General features: G+C 36.0%; 2 protein-coding genes across 3 annotated transcripts in view; both read left to right on the top strand.

The window, feature by feature from the left end:
- The window catches only part of LOC120631423 (apoptosis-stimulating of p53 protein 1), a 395,044-nt gene that overhangs the window by 127,816 nt on the left and 246,346 nt on the right, over positions 1-20,882 (top strand). The window contains exon 1 of one of the 2 annotated variants that reach the window (XM_039901002.1): positions 9,775-10,188. The exons of the other annotated variant lie outside the window; for it this stretch is intronic. The gene's annotated coding sequence lies outside the window, so the exon portion shown is untranslated. Of the gene's footprint in view, positions 1-9,774; positions 10,189-20,882 lie in introns of those variants that run through there. 2 annotated transcript variants of the gene reach the window in all.
- On the top strand, positions 1,361-2,119 carry LOC120631424. Its single transcript, XM_039901003.1, has one exon. The coding sequence runs from the start codon at positions 1,361-1,363 to the stop codon at positions 2,117-2,119; it is 759 nt and encodes a 252-aa protein (XP_039756937.1).

The raw sequence follows: 20,882 nt of genomic DNA, 5'->3' as shown, positions 1-20,882 counted from the left end.
GATCTACGTGGATATATTTTTGTTTGCACATTGTGTGTTTAATCCCTCATTCGAAAAGGCAAAGGAAGGTGTTCGGCGTAATTGCTTCGTTTATTTGTTCCTCCCCTCGCATAGAGAGCAATAAATCGCGTGGGGTGTCAATCTTGTAATTAGGCCAAGGGTGGTCTTTCTAAAGCCGAACTAGAGAACATCAATATATTGGTATCGTACAACTTACTTAGTTTTTTCTTCTACTTCTATTTTATTGTGGTAAAAGGATTTTTTTAATAAATTTACCTCAATGCTATGACCAGATATAACGGCTTTGTTTTTGTATAGACAACTTCTATGCTAGATCTAATTCTCAAATACCTTAACATAGACCTGACTAAGTTTGTTACCCTGGCTTACCCGCAGTGGGCTCTTCTTAGACTAGGGCGCTTTTGGAAGCCTCCTAGCTTTAGTATTAAGTTAACGATAACAGTAATCACCATCACCTAACATTAGTGTTAACATGTTAAATGTATGAACACTTCATAAGTGCCTGTGATAAGGTCTACATGAATAAAACATTTGAATTTGAATATACATTCAGCTGTGGACGTTCGACCATCCGTCCGATAATCACCATCATCAAACCATTACCATCCTACTACAGGGCACGGGCCTCCTCTTAGAATGAGGATGGTTTAAGCCGTAGACCTTCACGCTGGCTAAGTATTGATTTGTAGATTTCACACACCTTTGAGATCGTTATGGGAAACTTACTCTTAGGCACACAGGAAACTTGCATAATTATGTTTTACTTCACCATTAAAGCCAGTGATTTTTGCACGCCTCATAAGCGAAGCCTTGAGGTGGGTAATACTGTCAGGTTACGCACACCGAGTGATTCCCCAACTTAAAATTTATTCTTTATTGCTTTTATAAGTGAATATAAATAGACAAATGTTTAGAAAAAACACTATTTTTAACACTCATGATATTTTTAAATCTCTTTTTATTATTTAAACTAATTAAAAAATTGTTCAAAGAAGTTCTGTCTTATCGAGTTGGTTTTTTTTATAGGCAGTATTTTGAGGAATAGAAGCCTATTACTTTTCACGGTATAATTAGATGGAGTTTAATTATTATTTATAATAGAGATCAGTAGATATATATATATAGAGAATAGTAGATCGAGGGTAGGTGTGTAATAGTAAACACATGTTTTCGACTTGCTCTTAGTTTGAATTTATAAATAATAACAAGTTATAGTTTTAATAACCTTTTTAATTTAGAATTATGTACATGTGAGTGAAAATACCTACCAGCAAAAGTTCTCCTTGTAAAATTCACTATTTATAAATAACCTTTTACTACAGTTATTCACTGGCACAAAATGGACACTTTGAAACAGTCTTTTTCTGCAATGTCCGAAATGTTTTATATAAAGATGGATGAGTTTCAACAGGAATTACAAAAGAACTCATCTTCCAAAACTACTGTCACCACTTCATCTATTGCTGCTGACTTTGGATCATTCAAGACATTCATTGTGGCTACACTTAATACTCTGCAGCATCAGCTTGAATTTCTTAAGATGGAAATGGATCGCCAGGAAATGCGGAACAGGCGGAAAATGCTGCTCTTGCATGGTATACCCGAGGCCAAGGCTGAGAATTTGATTGCACGAGTTACCACAACATTCGCCGAACATTTGGATTTGCCGAATTTTTCAAGTTCCAGCATTAAGGCTAGCTATCGATTTGGCCGTTCTTCCAGTACCAAGCCCAGGCCTATTGTAGTTAAGTTCGCTGATGTCGTAGTCCGCAATAAGGTTTGGTTTTCAAAAACAAAATTTAAGGGCACTGGCTTTACTCAGTCAGAGTTTTTAACTAAGCCTCGTCACAACGCATTTTTGGAAGCTCGGAAGCGTTTTGGCATCACCAATTGTTGGACGCGTGATGGGTTCATTTATATCATCGGTTTGGACGGGGCTCGTCATCGAGTGGAATGCATAAGGGAGCTTGAGGCGATTCCAGTGGAGTCGGCGGCGGCAACTGCTGGATCGCCAGTTCAGAGCCCTGGAGTAGCTTCGAAGAGTCCGGAGACGAGATTGCCAGTTCCTCGCACTGCTAGGCGAATGGTTAAAAAGTAGTTTTTATTTTTAATTACACTCGCAATTCCTTTATTTTACTTTAACCTACTTGTGTAATTAATTAAAAGTTTTTGTAAACAGTCAATTGTCAATTGTTGTCTTAATATGTCAGCATGACATGTAAATGTCAAGATGAAGTGCAATAATTACTTTTAACTTTAGGCAACGATTATTGATCATACAGCTTTATAATAAAATTATTTTTATAACTTTGCATAAACAATAATTACTTTAACTTTAGGCAAAGATTTTTGATTATACAGCCTTATTATAACTTTTATAAGTAATTTTAAAACGGAAAACAAGTTTTTACTCTGTTATTGTATTTTTTGACTATTTACTTTTTTTTGTTATTACTTTTTTTTTTACTTTTATTTCTTTTCTTTTTATAATGATCATGGCATGCGTTAATTTTCTTTGGTTTGTTAGTTTAAGGTGTGCTATATCTTGTTTTATCTTATTTATGCTGGTAGGTGTAAGACCTGCTGGTTACGCATTTATTTTATTTATTTTGTATTACTTTTTATTATAATTATCAATACCTATTATGTCATTGCAGAATGTAAGCCTCAACGACTCATTTTTTTCGCTTTCTTCCTCAACTGGATTGGATAGTAACGATAGTTTTTATAGCCTCCCTTCTCTCAGTGAAACTCTTAATTCACACTTTTCAGATGAATTTAAAAATTTCAATGTCATACATATCAATGCTCAGAGTATTCCTGCACATTACCCAGATATGCTTTCAGCTTTCGATTGCAAGAATATTCATGCAATCCTAATTTCCGAATCATGGCTTAAGCCTTGTTTATCCTCCACATCTTATGGTCTTCCTGGTTTCCACCTCATTCGGAATGATCGTACGAACCGTATTGGTGGGGGTGTTGCTATATACCTGCGCTCGCACATACCATTTACAGTAATTAGGGTATCGCAATCACAAGAAACTCCACAGGCGGAGCATCTATTCATTGAGTTAAATTTTTCCAATGCTAAATTGTTACTTGGTGTTTTTTATAATCCTAGCCTTGCCATAGACTATTTCCCTACATTTGAAAGCTTATTAGACCAACTTATTCCACTTTATCAGCATACGATAATAATGGGTGATTTTAATACCTGCCTTCTAAAAAACGACTTCCGCGCCTCGCGCCTTAAGTCTATGGTACAAGCAGCAAATTTACGCATTCTTCCTCTTTCAGCAACCCACTCTTTTCCAAATTGTACCGCGTCTCTTCTAGATTTGGTTCTTGTTTCCTCTCTTGACTATGTAGCTAAGCATGGTCAGTGCCCTGCAGATGCCTTTTCGTATCATGATTTGCTCTATTTATCATATAAGATACGTCCACCAAAAGCAAAGTCAAGAATGCTTTTGCAACGTAATTTTAGTGGTATGAACCTGGAACGTTTACTGGAGGATGCAGCTAAGGCTGATTGGGACGATGTTCGTACGGGAATCAGTATTGATGAGCAGGTGAATATTTTTAATTCAATTTTGACAAAACTGTACGATGTTCATGCTCCAATTCGTCCAGTTAGAATCAAGCATCTTCCTGCTCCTTGGCTTACTGAGGAGATAAAAACGTTACAGCACAAGAAGAATGTTGCAAAATCTAAGTTCAAATCTAATGCTACAGATTCTAATAGGGACAAGTACAAAGTAATTCGAAATCGATGCAACAGGTTATGTAGAGATAAGCAACGACGCCATATTCATAAATCCGTACTTGAAGAGGAAGACTCTGGTAGGGTATGGAAATTTCTGAAATCTCTTGGTGTTGGGAAAGCAAATAGGAATATTCCCTGCAATAATGTTAATTTAAACCAGCTTAATAAGCACTTCTCCTCTTCTTGTACAATTGATAGTACTACTAAATTAAATACAAAAAATCAAATTCTAGCTTTGCCCACCCCGAATGATCCCGCATTTATTTTTAGTCAAATTGACGTTAGTGATGTTAAGAGATGTATTATAGAGGTTAACTCGGATGCTGTTGGTACAGACAGCATTAGTCGTAAGATGATCACACCACTCCTTGAAATACTTGCACCTATCATTACATTCCTCTTTAATAATTCTATTAATACTGGCCTTTTTCCTAGTTCTTGGAAAAATGCACAGGTAACTCCAATTCCTAAAAATCGGAATCCCGCATGCTTCTCTGATTATCGGCCTATCTCTATTCTCCCCTTTTTGTCCAAAGTCTTTGAGCGGATAGTTCATAGACAAATGACCCTGTTTCTTACTCGATGTAACCTTTTAAATCCATTTCAATCATAGTACGACTACTGCTTTAGTTAAAATTACTGAAGATATCCGTTTCGGGATGGATAATCAATCTGTAACTGTATTAGCATTATTAGATTTCAGTAATGCTTTTAATAATGTTGATCATGATCTACTTTTAACTATTTTATGTTCTCTTAACATATCTCCTAGTGTCATTGACTGGTTTCATAGTTACTTGCACGGCCGCCGGCAGCGGATACGGATTGAAAATACATATTCAGAATGGTGTCCAATAAATGCCGGTGTGCCCCAAGGTGGCGTGTTGTCTCCTCTCCTGTTTTCAATTTTCATTAGTTCAATTACTCAGAATTTATCCTCTCTCTACCACCTGTATGCAGACGATCTACAGATATATACCCAATCTAAGTTGCAAGATCTACCCCTAGCGATTGAACAAGTAAATAAGGACTTAGAAGCTGTTGTACAATGGAGTAGATCTTATGGACTCAGGGTAAATCCATCTAAAACAAAAATAATTATAATAGGCAGTCAGAATTTAATTTCACGGATAGATTGGACTACCCTACCTTCTGTTGTTTTTGATGGAGTCCAATTACAATTTAGTGACACAGTCAAGAATCTTGGGGTTGTTTTTGACAGATTTCTTTCTTGGGTTCCCCAGATTAGTGAGGTGAGCAGGAAGATGTTTGCAGCTGTAGGTTCTCTTCGGCGATTAAGTAATTTCCTTCCCATACCAACTAAAATTGCGCTAGCTCAATCTCTCCTCTTTCCAATTCTTGATTACGCTGATACTTGCTATCTTGATTTAACTATGGAGCAATTTAATAAACTCGAGCGCATTCAAAATCTTTGCATACGGTTCATATTTGGCCTTCGTAAATATGACCACATTTCAGAATTTCGCGACAAACTCGAGTGGCTTCCAATTCGCCTTCGCAGGAATATTCATATTCTTTCTCTCTTATACTGTGTTCTGTTCAATCCAGCTACTCCTCCTTATCTTAAAGAACGGTTTGAGTTTCTCAGTGATTCTCACTGTCGCTCTCTCCGTTCTGAAGATAATCTTATACTAAAAATTCCTTCCCATAGTACTTCTTTCTATTCTAAATCCTTTTCAGTTGGAGCTGTTCGGCTATGGAACTCTCTCCCCTTTCAAATTAGGCGCGCGCAGTCACTACAAATTTTTAAAAGACTCCTTAAAAAACATTTTATGCCACCCTAATTCGTCATTTTTTTTTTTTTTTTGCTTCGGAGTCACTTTTCTTTGTGTTGTTGGCTTGTACTTTGTATGATATAGTAATTGATATATATATTTATTTTTAATTTGTTAACTGCTCTTCTCCTGTGTACAACCTAACCCTTAAGTCTGTGTTTTTTTTTTTTGTTTTTTTCCTTTCCTTGATTGGGTTGCCTGGCAGAGATCGCTTTTTAGCGATAAGGCCGCCCATTGTACCTGTGTCTTATTGTGTTGTTTTTGTTTATAATTTAATTTCTGTTAGGTGTACAATAAAGCGTATTTTCATTTCATTTCATTTCATTTCATTTCATATTTACAAATAATCTCAATTTTATTGTAATGAATGAGATTATGAGGCGTGCACTTTGAAATTTTCCAACTATTTAACATTTCTTAAATTTAAAACACATAAATCCGAAAGTTACAGGTGCGTGCCGGGTAACGAACTTGGTCACCCTGAAAGGGAGGCCAAAGTTCTTCCCACTAGGCTACCCTTGCTATACTAGGCTATCTCTATGATATAATGATAATACACCGTCCGAAAATGATGATTAAGTAATTTTATTTCATAGCTTTATTTTGTGTATTACATAGCTTTTAACATTCAACTCCGAATTTTTAATTAATTGTTGCGACACAGTTTATACTACTGCAACAGTGGTACCATATTAATTATTGTGTCAATTCTGTACCCTTACCAATATTCTGAATAAATGAAATGAAAATGAATGAAATTAAATTATACAACGTGTAAATGAAAACCTAAATAATACTTTAGAGGCATTAGAGGTACACTATTTACTGTCTCTGAGACTTATCTGTGAAACCGAAATGCTAGTAGTTTTTGAGTAAACCTTTGCCATAGTTTTTACTGAAAGAAATCAGATACAGCCCTAACATCACATGCAAAAGTAAAATCAAGTGACTTCAATTTATAAGGTAGGTACATGTCACGTAGCGTAGGTACTTGGCACGTGGCGGCCTTTTATCTTCAATAGGGTTGTCATAAGTAAACACTAGAATATTTTGAATTAGTTTGTAAGTAAAAATTGATATGATTCCTTTGATTTAATATTTACAAAGGGTGGTTCATTATGAAATACACTTATACACACTTCATTAGTATTTCGTAATTCCGTTACACGTTGTATAATATATTATTTTACGAACCACCCAAATGGTGGATCAAGTTAGCAAAAAGAAATCCCTCCATTCTCGTTTTCTCACACAGTAGGTATACGAAATACGAAATACGAAATATTGTAAGCAACATTTTTAGTAAATAGGTGAAAGCTGTTCCCATATTAAATTCTATACCGTACGAAAACTTCATTTGTTAAAAGTTGATAGCTCGTTTCAACGCAAGATAGGTAATTAAATGAAATATAATGAGTGCTATTATTTCATTGTAAAAGCGTGTATTGTTATATAACTTACTTTCTTTTTATTATATAACATTATATATCTCTCACAGAGGAGTTAATTACGGTTCCGTTGGTAAATGGCTAGCGAAACCGAAGCCTTATATTTCGTCGTGTTACTTATTACTATTGCTATACAATGGTGAATGAAAAGGGGAAAAAAAAGTTGTTTGGCATAGGAAAAGTACAATGATAATGAAGCTTAATTTGCTATATTCCGCAAAAAGCATCACATCTGTCCGGCGTAATTTATAATTTCTTAAATTTTTATACTCCAAACCAAACAGATCTTCGGGAATTTACTCTACGCATGTTTCGCTCAGAAGATTTTGACTTTACACTGAACCATTCTTAAGAAAGCAAAAGTGTGACTTAGGTAAGTTACACTATATGGTCTGAAAAATTACAACGAAGTTCTTAAAATTAAGTTGCTGGGAAGTTCCAGAAAAATATTGACGTGTAGTTGGTGAAATATGGGTTGTTTTGTACATTCTTCCCCACTAAGGTACCCTACAATTTGCTTGGTTGGACACACACTTGGCTAATTTGTTTAGTAATATTATCTTATTGCAGCCTAGTTAATTCTGAAATCGCAGTCAAGCGCGAGTAGGTTTCGTGCCTTGAGACGTGTAAGATAAATCATATACGCTACTTATTATCTTAAGTGGGGGAATAATTGCACAACGCACACACACTTATGAATAATTTTACTAACATTTCATATTTATTTGTTTTTTTTTATCTCGGTACATTAATGTCTAACACGCTGGCCAAGTGCGTATCGGTCGACTTCACACGCCTTCGAGAAGACTATGGAAAACTCTTAGGCATGCAGGTTTTCTCACGCTGTGTTCCTTCACCGTTAAAGGAAGTAATATTTAATTGCTTAAAACGCAAATAACTTAGAAATGTTAGCGGTGCGTGCCAGGTTTCGAACTGGGTCGTCCGAAAGTTAGGCAGAAGCCTTACCATAAGCTATCACCAGTTCAACTGACAGTATAATGACAAAGCGTAGAAAACTGTAAAAAACTCTGCCTAACTATTCTGACAGTACGCAAAGTTTATTAATAAAACCTTTCATAATAATCGACCCAATAGCGGGCCACTACAAGGCACGGGTCTCCTCCCACAATGAGAAGGGGTTAAGGTCTACCACGCTGGCCCAATGCAGATTGGTGGACTCCACACACCTTTGAGAACATTATGGAGAACTCTGAGGCATGCAGGGATGTTTTCCTTCACCGTAAAAACACACATAACTTAGAAAAGTACAGTTTAATGTTCTTTCTTATACTGCTGCTGAATAATTCGTCGTCAGTCAATAGGATCATCAATCAACTCTATCTGCAGGTCAACACATACTTAACTAATCAGACGCTATTTTCCGCCCTGATTGATGAGCGGATCAAGACAAATTGTTTGAAGCACTCTTCCAAAATTGGGTGAATCTCATTAAGAATACTGTGGCATTTCCTTCCCTGCTTGTATGGACAGTATTCAACAATTATATTCCGATTATTCCGTAGTTTTGCCAAAATTTATCATCGATATGAAAATCCCAAACTGCGCGGATACCTATCCAATATCCACAGACAAACTTTCGCATTTATAATATTGATTTATAATAAATACGAAAGTTTGTCTGTTTTTGTTCGTTTGTATATACCTGCACTTATCTTGATGGAAATTGCAATTATATTGTATCCTCGAGATGCATATAGGACACTTTTTAAATGCTGAAATTGCGGCAGGGTAATTTCTTTATGTGCCTTGTGGCGACAGCTGATCAGAATGCAGTGGTCACCACCCCTCCGATTCACACGGGTATCGTCTTGTACTAAAGGAATATAACGAGGCATGGACAACATCGTCCTCTGTGGCACTACTACCATCTACGGTGATCACCAACTCATCTTCTTAGAGTGGTGATTATGAGTAAACCCTTCCGCTGGGAGAGGCCTTTAGTCCAGCAGTGGACTGTGGCTATTGATGATGATGAATATTCGTATTAGGTACTATTAAAGTTGTTACCTGTAAACAGCTAAGCCTACTTTATTAAAATTATGCACGGAGATGGTTTGCATCATGCAGACGGCCATAAGATACTTTTTGAAAACTAACGGTAATTGCGGGCTTACTAAAAAACCGAAAAAACTGCGGGCGGTATCGTGGGCAACAGCTAGTTAACTATAGATAAAAAAGAAAGTAAATCTCAACTTATTAGCTAGATTTAGGAGTTGTTTTGATTAAATGTTTCATCAAAATGCAAAATATATAATCTACGAGAGTAAAAGTAGCATTTGTAAAAATCGTTAAACACTAGAGAGAGAATGCGATTCAAAAATAAAAACCTGATCTTGTAGTTTGTTAACCTCGATGTATTTTAATCAAGTTTCACGTTAATAAATATTCCTAATTGTATAGCAAACGAAACGCTACTGTGGCCGAGATACGATTAAATGGCATCTAACAAAATACGGTTTTATCGCAGGGCGTAATAAAGAAAATATTCACACATAGACATGAAAAAAACTAGTAACAACATACGCACACACTCGCACAATCCACCTGTCGTCGTGGATGTGTTGAGAGGCTCTGCTGCTCTGGCGCAGGTTGTAAAGTCTCCCACTACCACGCGGTCTCATCGCGCTGACTCTTTTCATCGCTTGCGTGAGAACGAGATGTAAGATGAATAGGCTACGTCACAGTACGAACGTCGGTAAAATGTCGACTGTTTTACCGACATTGCAACTGGATCAACGGTCTTTCCTCGCTCATATCGAGCCCAACTTAGTTTCAACGTACCACCGCAGCATAGCGTTTGTTTTATACAATTTAACGGTTGGTTTTTCAGCAATGTTGTGTTCAACACGTCACAATTAGAGTTTAGGGAGCGTGCGTAAAGTTTCAGTGACATCGCGACTGACAACGGAGTGTTACTTTAGCCGGTTGTTAATATACGTGCTAATTCAGGCTTTCATCTCAATGAATGCTGGCTTAAATCACGCCGTGAACCTCTGTGCACCGTAAGTTCGTTATTAGTGGCTGTGTTCGAATCTGTGGAAATAAAGTTGTTATACGTTGTACTTTGTACAACCGAGGTGTTTGTGGATTGTGTTACTGTTAAAGGATTGACAAATACGCTTCAACACACAACAGGGTATGTATTAGATATTTAGTCCACTACAACTTTCTAAGTGGTTATACACGTTGTCATTAAAGCCTTTTCTACAGCCTATTTAGTATTTACTAGTACAACGTGATTTCGCAAGTAACTTAAAAGTATTGCATTTTTATTGAAAACCCTATGAACAGGTGCTTACTATCTGCGTCGATTAAGAGGCATTGGAATGTTATTATGAAGGTTTGTTGTAGTTTTTTGTTTGTTATCTTTTGTGTACGAATATCTTTTGTTGGATGTGATTCGAATCCCAACAAAAATAACATTACAATTTGTAAAACTAGCGAGGTAAATAATTGCAGATTTAAGTTGTTAATGGGCGATTTCAGATACTTCGACTGGCGAGATATTTTTCTTGCCATAGGCATATAACCATCGTTAAACAGCCTTCAAAACATGTTTGTTTTAATATACATAGTAGGTATTTAGTTTGCAGGGTTCACATTATCAGTTTTGCGAGACCTTACAAATTACAAATATTCTTTTTCAACCGAATAAAGAGGGAGAAGATTTTCTTAAAAGAGGTTAAAAGCAGATTATTATTAGAAACTGTTTATTTAGGTAATCAAAACAACACCAAACTTTTCTGGTTTATTGAACTTTGGCGTTAGCAAATAAAGATTAAAAAACGCTGTCAAACGATGCGTATTCATAAACTTAAGAACGTAAGTGAATCTGCCTTAAAAGAACATCAACGCGTTGCATGCATAAACAAGCGTTGTACGTATGGCAATATGATTGGAATGCTTAAAGAGTTTTATTAAGAAAAGGTAACTATCTACTCTCTGGGTTGAATGGGCTTTTAATTACTTAACGGTAATCATAAAAAATACAAATAAACGTAGTTATCGACTTGCTATACATGGTCGCCTCTTCCACGAGCGAAATTACGTCCAACCAGGAAAATCTGCATGGTGCAATATAATTCCTTCAATCTTTATACACCAAACAGATCTACAAAAAATTGCGTACTCTCTATAAGCACGAATCGCTATGAACAATTAGTCAATAATAAGTTAATCTTATAGGTACCCATTTTTGTGCTTCCTCCGGGCAGTTTCCATTGATGAATAAAAAACCCGTAGCAGGTTTTAATCTTAAAAATACCCAAGAAACGTTTTTAGCTCTTATATTTAAAAAAAATAACGCATTTAAGGAAGAAAATTGGTTACCTCAGATTCTGGAAAAGGAGGCGAAGAACCTATAGCGATTTTATATTTAATAATCACATTATTATTGGCTTTATAGCTCAGCATTAATCTTCCCTTACTGTTGCCCTTACATGCGTGTTACGCTATTGCGTGTGTAAATTATTGTTAATGATTGTTAAAAGTACAAGTGAAAATGCGGTGTAATAGCGGCCGTGACATTTGTGTCGAGCCTCATGAGACTATGTGAGCCTTAATGCTGGGAGAATGGTTTTTGTGTAAATTAACATAGTTCAACTGTTTGAGATAAGGTGTAGCGTGTAGAGTTGGAGGTAGCGAGGCGATTTTACTGCGACATAGTAGTTAGAGCAAGAAATTTCGGTGTCCTTCTTGATCCGTTTTATAATTTTGATGTCAGGCCTGTTATGCCAACGCGTTTTTTACGAGTTCAATATATAATATGCTCGTTGGTAGCCTCAGCTTGCTAGGTAATCAGTACGTGAGAGTTTATGGAGCTGTGTGTGCACGATTTTTAGGAAATAGGTATGAACCTAAAGATTTTTAAACTAAGATTTTCGCGGTTAATCAACATTTCGTGAAAACCAAGAAAGCATCTTACAGCTTCTCAATTTAAAAGTGACGTTATCATTGTAGTATGTCGAACAGTCCGTAATATACAAAGAACGCGAAAGCGGGTAGTTAGATTCTGCCCGTGACATCCAACTTGACATTCCGCACTTCCGGAGTCCCGTCGTGACCACGATCCATGCAACTGGGTCGAAATATAGTGGTATCTAGCCGTTTAACTATTTTTAAGAAATGTGTGTAACTATTTCTTTTTGGGCTAACTCGGAATGGAAGTAGTGTTAAACTCATACCGCTAATCGAACGCCCAATCGTTAGCCGACACACCTTTATCGGTAGAGTGGTAACCAGACCAGACCAGAAGAAATTCAGAAATTATGAATTCCCAATTTTTTTCCGGAGGATATAGAACCCGGGACCTTCCACTTATGAGACCACGGCGCCCACCAATGCGCTAAAGGTTTGCAACAGTAATAAAAACGCTATTTTGCCATCAACCTTACACTACCCTTAGGCTATTCAATGCTATTATTAAAAAAAACATTCTTAAGGATGTAGATTAAGTCATTCCCGCCCCATAAACGCTGTCTTATAAAAAATCTGATCAATTCATTGACAAACCAACAAACACACTTTAGCGATCCGATATTAGTAAGGATAACTAACCAGGCACTCGATTGCTTTTCGATGTTCAATCCACAAAGAAGAAACTTGACAATTATTGTATTACAGCTAAGGTAAATAAAGGAAAATATAAAAAATACTCGAGTTACAAGCCTTTTGGGTCAAACGTGTGAACAGTTGAAATACGGGGAGAAAAAGTCATGCCTCAGGCGGAACGACCCCGTAACCCTGTCGCTATTAAACTCGTAAGAGCGCTTTTACATAAAATACCATTTAATTTCGCCTGTAGGATATTGTTGATGAGAACTATTCAGTTGGTATTCTATTTTTATTCCAGCTGCTTTTTCTGAAGAGCAGGTAAAGGTTCCTTAGATATCATTAGAAGTGCTTCTTTTATTGCATCTTTGGGTTATTTGACAAAATATGCATTGAACAGAATTTAAAGCTCAAACTTAACATATCCGTCAAAGAACGTGAATGGAATCGTGACGGATGATAATCTTGACTAAAAACCCGTACATAACAATTTTTGGCCAATTCTAAGAATCTTCTTCGACTTTTTGTTTAACATGCTAACAACTGGACCAATTTGGCATGACATAACATCATTGTTTGATACAATAACAACCGTAACTAGTGTTATTTCAAATATGTAAGCAGTTTAAGGATATCAGTAAAATTCTTGCCGTAGCTAATCGACCCCGTAGCTCTAGTTTGTAAGAGCGTCTTTACATAAAATTGCTACTCTCAGAAGCGACGTTGCTGGATAGCATTATTCAGTCTTCACAATTGTTTGTTGGGTACCGAGCTATGTAAATAGTCACTTTGAAAATCAGAATAGCAGCTTTTTATTCGCAATGCAATATTGCACGATTGCATTCGGCTGTGTCTTGAACAGTAATTCTGTTTCAGACCGCAAACAAATTTTAAAAATGAAACAATAATGTTTATCTATTTTCAGAGAATAAGACATTAAGACTGATTCTTAGAAACCGCATGTTCTTGTTTTCTCTCTTTGATTTTTTCCATGTAGATGTGACCTTAGTATTCTCGTCAGATCTTATATCTCAAAACGAATGGTAGTGTGACCTATACTAGTAGTTAAGATATTCCAGCGAGCCCAACTTAAATAAAGTTCTGAAAAGCAACAGTGAAAACCTAGGAATGAATACTTTCAATTAAAGTTGTTATGAAAACTGTATTGTTGGTATAATAGCAAATGTTACAGCAAAAAGTTAAAAAAAAATAATATAATAAATTGTTTTTTTTTTAAATATACTACGACAATACACACATCGACATCTAGCCACAAAGTAAGCGAAGCTTGTGTACCAGGTACTAAGACAATTGATGAATATTTTTATTAATAATATACATAAATACTAATACTATACAATTAAACACTTAAAACATTCATGTGCATCACACAAACTTTTCCAGTTGTGGGAATCCACCAGCCTTGACGCAGAAAGCAGGGTCGCTGCCCACTGCGCCAATCGGTTGTCAAAAAATAATATATCTAGAAGCTAAAGAACGCAAAAAATCTATGTTAGAAGCTAGTCTGAATATACTCTTAGATGTTCTCAGCGATGCGACAAGCCTGTGTGGAATCTCGTGAAAGTTAGCCAACACCCAAGATCAAGTGGATGGGTCGCCGGAACCTGTTTTATGAATCGGCAAGTGTCAGATCATCCGATTATATAGAAAACTGATGAATGAATTTGGTAGTGGCCTGGTGTAACCTCTTCGACACTTTAAAAGCATGGTTGTGTGGTTGTACTACAATATTAGTTCACACATAATGAAAGAATTTAACGGGCGTCTACTGGACACTGAAATACGAAATTCAACCGTTATTCATTACATTTTTAAGTCGTGAAACGTTGCATAAAATTCAGCCAATTAAGTTTCAACACTAATTTTTATTATTTTATTGATTGATTAATCTCCTACTCTAACACAGAATTTTATCTTCTGAAGGTAGTACGAACACTATATACTGAGAGATTACCTTACTTTGATCCTAAAAGACTACAAGCGGTTAGAGTGGTTAAATAAACTGGTTAGTGGAGCTGATAAGGTAATGTACGAAACACAAAAGATCGGGAAGGGTCAAAGAGCTTCTGCATAAGCGAGCCTCATTGGAATTATAAACACTAACCGATACCGGACCGATATTTCTGAAAATTTGGCAAAATGCAGGCAGTAAGACATATATATTTTTTATATAATTAAATACTTTTTTTAGCTGTAAAAAATTGTCTTTGCTATCATAAAAGTGGTCTTCACTTTAGATTGTAAATATTAAAGTGTAGGTACAATCCTAAAAGTATGGCGACAGGATAAAATTATTTTCGATCCTCAATTATTGCCGAATTGATGATTTTGTTTTAGACGTAACACCTTATGGCGCACCCACGTCAAAACACGTGTCGGAGAACGTTGTGTTCCTTTTTCTTATTAGATACAATCTTCCCATTATTCTTTTTTAAGATCTCACTTCCTGAAATGCTTCACCCGTGATTAATTTGGATATTTTATTTATCCACAATCCACAAGTTACCGCAAATTTTCTGCACAATAAACGGGGAGAAAAAGATGAATTAGTGATTAAAAATTTTGCAATGAATGAACGATATGCTAACGTTTGGGTTTAAAATAATCCTGAATACGCAATTCTCGATGTTTGCTTGGCGCGTGGTCATAATAAAGATTGATGCGTTTTCCGACCCAGTTTTCAATCTTAATTACAACCAATTACCTATTGGTTTATAATGCGATCCGTATCTAAAGACGTTTTGTTCTCTGCATTTTATATTGAATAGAAAAAGTCTCCCATGCGATTCCTCTCACGTGCCATTGTGGATTGTTTCGGTTAATGGCAACATTTAATAGTTGCGGCATTGTTGCGGCTATCTCGATCCCACAATGCCCCACCAACAATGGCTCTTGGAGTTGAATGCGGAGAAAAGATTGAAAAGGAACGGCTCTGACTTGGATTACGAATTTGGAAATACGAAATATGGAATAGGTACTTTCACAAAATACTGTGACAAAAAGTACCTACTCATGAATACAGGTATTCTTATAGCCTCGCAAATTAATCCCCCCCCCCCCTCTCCCCCCAATCCTTAACATAATTAGGTTAATTTAAGTTTTTTAACCTTATTGACTTGTTGTATGGAAGCTCTCTTTAGGCCCGCAATTTAATTCTCTATGTATTATTTGTCAAAAGTGTTTTTCCGCGGTAAAATACTGTAAATGAATGATTTTAATTTTTTTTCTCAAACTTGACATTGCTTTATTTGGTCAGTCAAATTAACTATAAGTTTTATTTAAACCAAATCGAATAGTTAACAAATGTACTCGTAGTAATCAGTCTTTTATTTTTTATGTCTTGATTTTATTTTTTGGATACATAGTGATTGTGATAAATATTTTCTTTACTCTAACATGTAACGAACAAGGTTTATTGTGACATTTATCCCAGATTAATGGTCTATACAGTCGTGTGATGTATATGATAATAAACTACAACATGAACACAAATGGAGTGTGTTTTGTAATAAACTTATTTCAAAACAGTTCCCTAAAAGTCCATTATGTACGTACTTAACTCAAATTAGCTCTAATACCAATGTTTGGTTAATATTTCTTGCAGTTGCGTAAACACTGGTGTCACGCGATCTAAATCTACAATAACATTGAACCAATCATGAACTCAGTATCTATCTAATGTAGATACTTATTTACGTGGAATTAAGTAGGTTACTTTGTTACAATCTAACGATCTACGCTAGTTAGGAAGGCAACGATTTGTAGCCAATTATCAAGGCGATAGATTGTCTGCGTCTCGGTAATATATTTTACATACGGTCATCTAAGTTCAGGATCTACAAAATAATTCCTTGCTAAGTATATTAAGTTGCCTGTGAATTTTTTCTTTGTTGAATTTGATTGATGACACGGAAAAATTACTATTTTATTCATTAAAAAGTCTATGTAACTATTCAGCTCTTACACTTACACTTCAAAATACACTTTTTCATTAATAATATAGAAAAGGAAGTAGTTGATACCTTTGTGACACCTTTGTACTTATTATATTATATGAACCACATAAAAACGAACGCTTAGTTTTCATAGCTGAGCACATTTTATTTCTGGTGTAATATGGTACAATGAAAATTCCAATGTACCTAATAAATATTTTTATACCATCATCATTAATCTCAACCTATTAATATTCGAATGCAGTGTTATGAAAATTAAGCTTAATTTGCCGCTTTTGTCCGCGAAAAGCAGGAGAATCTGTATGGTGTAATTTATAATTTCTTCAACCCTTATACGCCACACCAAACAGATCTCCGGCAATGTACCCCCTACTCTGATTGGTGTGGCGTATAAGGATTGAAGAAATTATAAATTACACCATACAGATTCTCCTGCTTTTCGCGGAGCATAGCAAATTAAGCTTAATTTTCATAATATATCATGGATTTCCGCAAAGTAACGCCTCCTTCTATCCAATATCCTAATGCAGGGCACAGGATTTAGGATAGTGGATGTAGGGTAAGGGTTTATGCCCTATACGATGCTCCGATGTGGGTTGGCGACCATACAACTTTGTATTTTTACTTTTGTATACAACTCTAAATCCGTTGATAAACGACTAATACACCGGGAGGTATCTATGCATTGTTCGAGTCCATGCAGGACTGAATTGTATTGAAAATGCATCCGTATTTTTATATCAAAATACCCACCAACTCAATGTCATGAACATAAATTTAATTATTTACCCACTTTATAAAATTACCGTAACACAGTGTTATTATTTTTAAGGCCACAGGCGACCGAATTCCTCACACGCAAAGCTGAGGGCAATATCTTGTACTTACCTTTCCCAATAAGCTATATTGTAAATAAATTTAGTCATATCGGAGGCTCGCTTAGTATATATTAAATAAGCGTTCGTTAAATTAGTCCCTAAAATGCACGCTAAAGTCGTACTAGGTTTAATTTATAACTAGAACCATTTAAAGTAATCAGTCTGCCAGTGAGTGCACATTATCAGGCCAACGACCTTAATTCCTTATAGGAAACGGCAAATGTATTCAAGTAATTTATGTGTGTAACCAAGTTTCTTAGCAAACATTAGATTATCTACAATTAGCCCGTATTTGGTTGTGTGAACGGAAACTGTGGATCCAACTTATACACGGGCCCAAGTTACGACGATTGTTGCTTTTTGGGTCAGGGAATTTGAATTTACTACGACTCTAAGGAAGTTACCGGGGCTAAGATTGTATAAGATATTAAATAAAACACACGGGATGCACATTCAACAGAACGCAGTCGATATCTAGATGGAGTTTCAAGTGTACTTCATAAATTGCAGTTATTCAGGCCTGGAAAGCATCTTTGTGCGGTTTATTTCTTTCTACAAGATTGAAAACTTATTCTAATACATAACACACACGTGTTGTTACAATATACTAGTTTTAAGCAATTAAAATATCACTGGTTTTAACGTCCACCGGAAAACGTCGCAAGGAGACCTCCTGGCCTAGGAGTTCACCGTAACGTTCTCAAAGGCGTGTGAAGTCTACCAATAAGCACTTATCCATGAAGGCCAAACTCTTCTCACTCTACCCCGAGTCCTTTAGTGGTCAGTAATGTGTTGATAATAACGATAGTGGAAAGTGAAATAATAACAAGTAAAAGAAGCGGTGATAGCACAGTGGGTAGGCTCGACTTCCCTTCCAGGCGGGGAGCGAGTTCGAATCCCAGCACGCACCTCTAACGTTCCTAAGTTATGAGCGTTTTAAGCGATTAAAATATCACTTGCTTCAACGGTGAAGGAAAACATCGTAAGGTAACCTGCATACCTGAGAGTTTTCCATATTGTTCTCAAAGGGTGTGTGAAGTTCACTAATCCGCGCTGGGCCAACGTGGTGGACTACGGCTTTAACACCTTCTCATTGTGGACTTAGACCCGTGCGGTGTAGTGGGCTTGTAATGGGTTTAAATGATGATGATAATGATGATAATTCCTTAAAATCTTATGTATTTACCATTTGCTTTATCGAGATAAAACATCTTGAGCCAAATTTTAATTAACATCGATGCAGTGTGGTTGATTCCTTACATTTAAAAATAAATTATGGATTTCTTTGAGACAGACATATTAGCGGTTCGAACTTGATAACAAACTTCTTTTTGAAATTTTGTGTGCCGTGTGTTAGTAACATTCAGTCTACGCGTTTTGAGGTCAAGTTACGTAAAGTGTGTACCGGCATTCTCGTAACGACAAACTAGTTCTTTACAGCGTGGTCCCATAAAATAAATAAGGTCGTAGCCTCGTAGTAAATCTCCTAAAAACTATTATACGCTTGGGATCACGAGGCCGAAACGCATAGCAGGTGTTTCTTTAACACCCAATTTAATGGGTTTTAAACAGGACACCTAGTTATAAAATATGGTCTTGATAATTTTCTTGTACATTTTAACATATCATATTTAACTGCTTCTCTGATCTAGTGGTTAGTCATTTCAAAATTTTTATTAGTGTTTTACCTACACTTGGTGGAGTTATCAATTTTATATTTCCACAATAATGAAATTAACACATTATACAAGGCATATAAAAATTTCGGAACCGACAGGATTTGAACCTGCAACTCTCCGGCAATCGCGGCCGGAGCGCTTTTTCCAATCAAGCTACGCTCTCCTACCATCGATGCCGAAATTAGTATGCCTTTTACATCATCATCTTATAGCAACTGACTTATTAATCATTGTTTACCTAGCCTATTCACAAGGTTAATTTGTAACTGAATTTTAACTTAAACCTCTAGTTATATTAAGTTACAACTTCATCTAAAGTCCAATTTCTTAATTCAGATTGGGTTTCCTTTTATGAAAATCTCTTTATAAGCCCGTAGTTACGAAATAGGTGATGCCCACCACCGTGCCTTAAGCCCATTAACCAGTATTGTAGTAGCATGGTGGGATAAAGCTTTAAGTCCTTTTCACTTATGAAAATTTTGATGATTTTTTTTTATTCAATTACAAGTTAGCCCTGTCTTCAATCTCACCTGCTAGTAAGCGATGATGAAGTCTAAAAAGGTAACGGGCTAACCTGTTACGGCAGTTATACATATTATTAAACTCATGCCCTAATCGTTTCTACGCGACACCATACCGGAACGCTAAATCGCTAAGCGGCGCTTCTTTGTCGGTAGGTCAACAAGTTTCGCCTCCCACCACACATATTTTGGTTTGTTACATTTGGCAAAAGTCGTGCGGTTTTGTATTTACCCTCTTTAATAGATAATGCTTAGAACATTACGTTAAAGATCAATGTACTTATTACGGCAAGCTACAAGATATTTACGCTAGGCTGACAATAATATGTTGTCAAACAACTGCCCTTAAGTATAACAAAGGTGCAGTTGACTTCAAGCGTGACGTGGCACGTGCCAACATAGGCACCTGAGCGTTATTAAATAAAGGAATACCCTTATTTATTTACTGGTATTTGTTAGTTTTTGTATGTCGTTATTCCTTGACAGATGTTAACTAACATAAGAATATTAATGGCATTGCCCTAATGTCATTTGTGTTGCTATTTACTCGATACTTATTTATTTATTCATTTAAAATAAATAAATTATAATAAATAATTAAATAATACGCACATCACCATCAAGCCAACGCACATCAAGCAAATTCGTCATTTTTTTTTTTTTTTTGCTTCGGAGTCACTTTTCTTTGTGTTGTTGGCTTGTACTTTGTATGATATAGTAATTGATATATATATATTTATTTTTAATTTGTTAACTGCTCTTCTCCTGTGTACAACCTAACCCTTAAGTCTGTGTTTTTTTTTTTGTTTTTTCCTTTCCTTGATTGGGTTGCCTGGCAGAGATCGCTTTTTAGCGATAAGGCCGCCCATTGTACCTGTGTCTTATTGTGTTGTTTTTGTTTATAATTTAATTTCTGTTAGGTGTACAATAAAGCGTATTTTCATTTTCATTTCATTTCAAGCCCCAAAGTAAGCGTAGCTTGTGTTATGGGTACGAAGAAGAATGATGAATATTTTTTTAAACATTATAAATACAAATACAAAGGTACATTATAAATAAACACCCAGATACTGAAGAACATTCATGTTCATCACACACACACTTGACGGCCGATTGGCGTAGTGGGCAGCGACCCTGCTTTCTGAGTACAAGGCCGATTTTGATTCCCACAACTGGACAATATTTGTGTGATGAACATGAATGTTTTTCAGTGTCTGGATGTTTA

This window comes from Pararge aegeria, chromosome 18 (genome assembly GCF_905163445.1).
Source record: "Pararge aegeria chromosome 18, ilParAegt1.1, whole genome shotgun sequence".
NCBI classification, from domain to species: domain Eukaryota; kingdom Metazoa; phylum Arthropoda; class Insecta; order Lepidoptera; family Nymphalidae; genus Pararge; species Pararge aegeria.
This window is presented reverse-complemented; position numbering and strand designations above follow the sequence as displayed.

Bases quoted from the DNA above. Each gene is read 5' to 3' on its own strand.
- LOC120631424 (XM_039901003.1), top strand. From the start codon at position 1,361: ATGGACACTTTGAAACAGTCTTTTTCTGCAATGTCCGAAATGTTTTAT.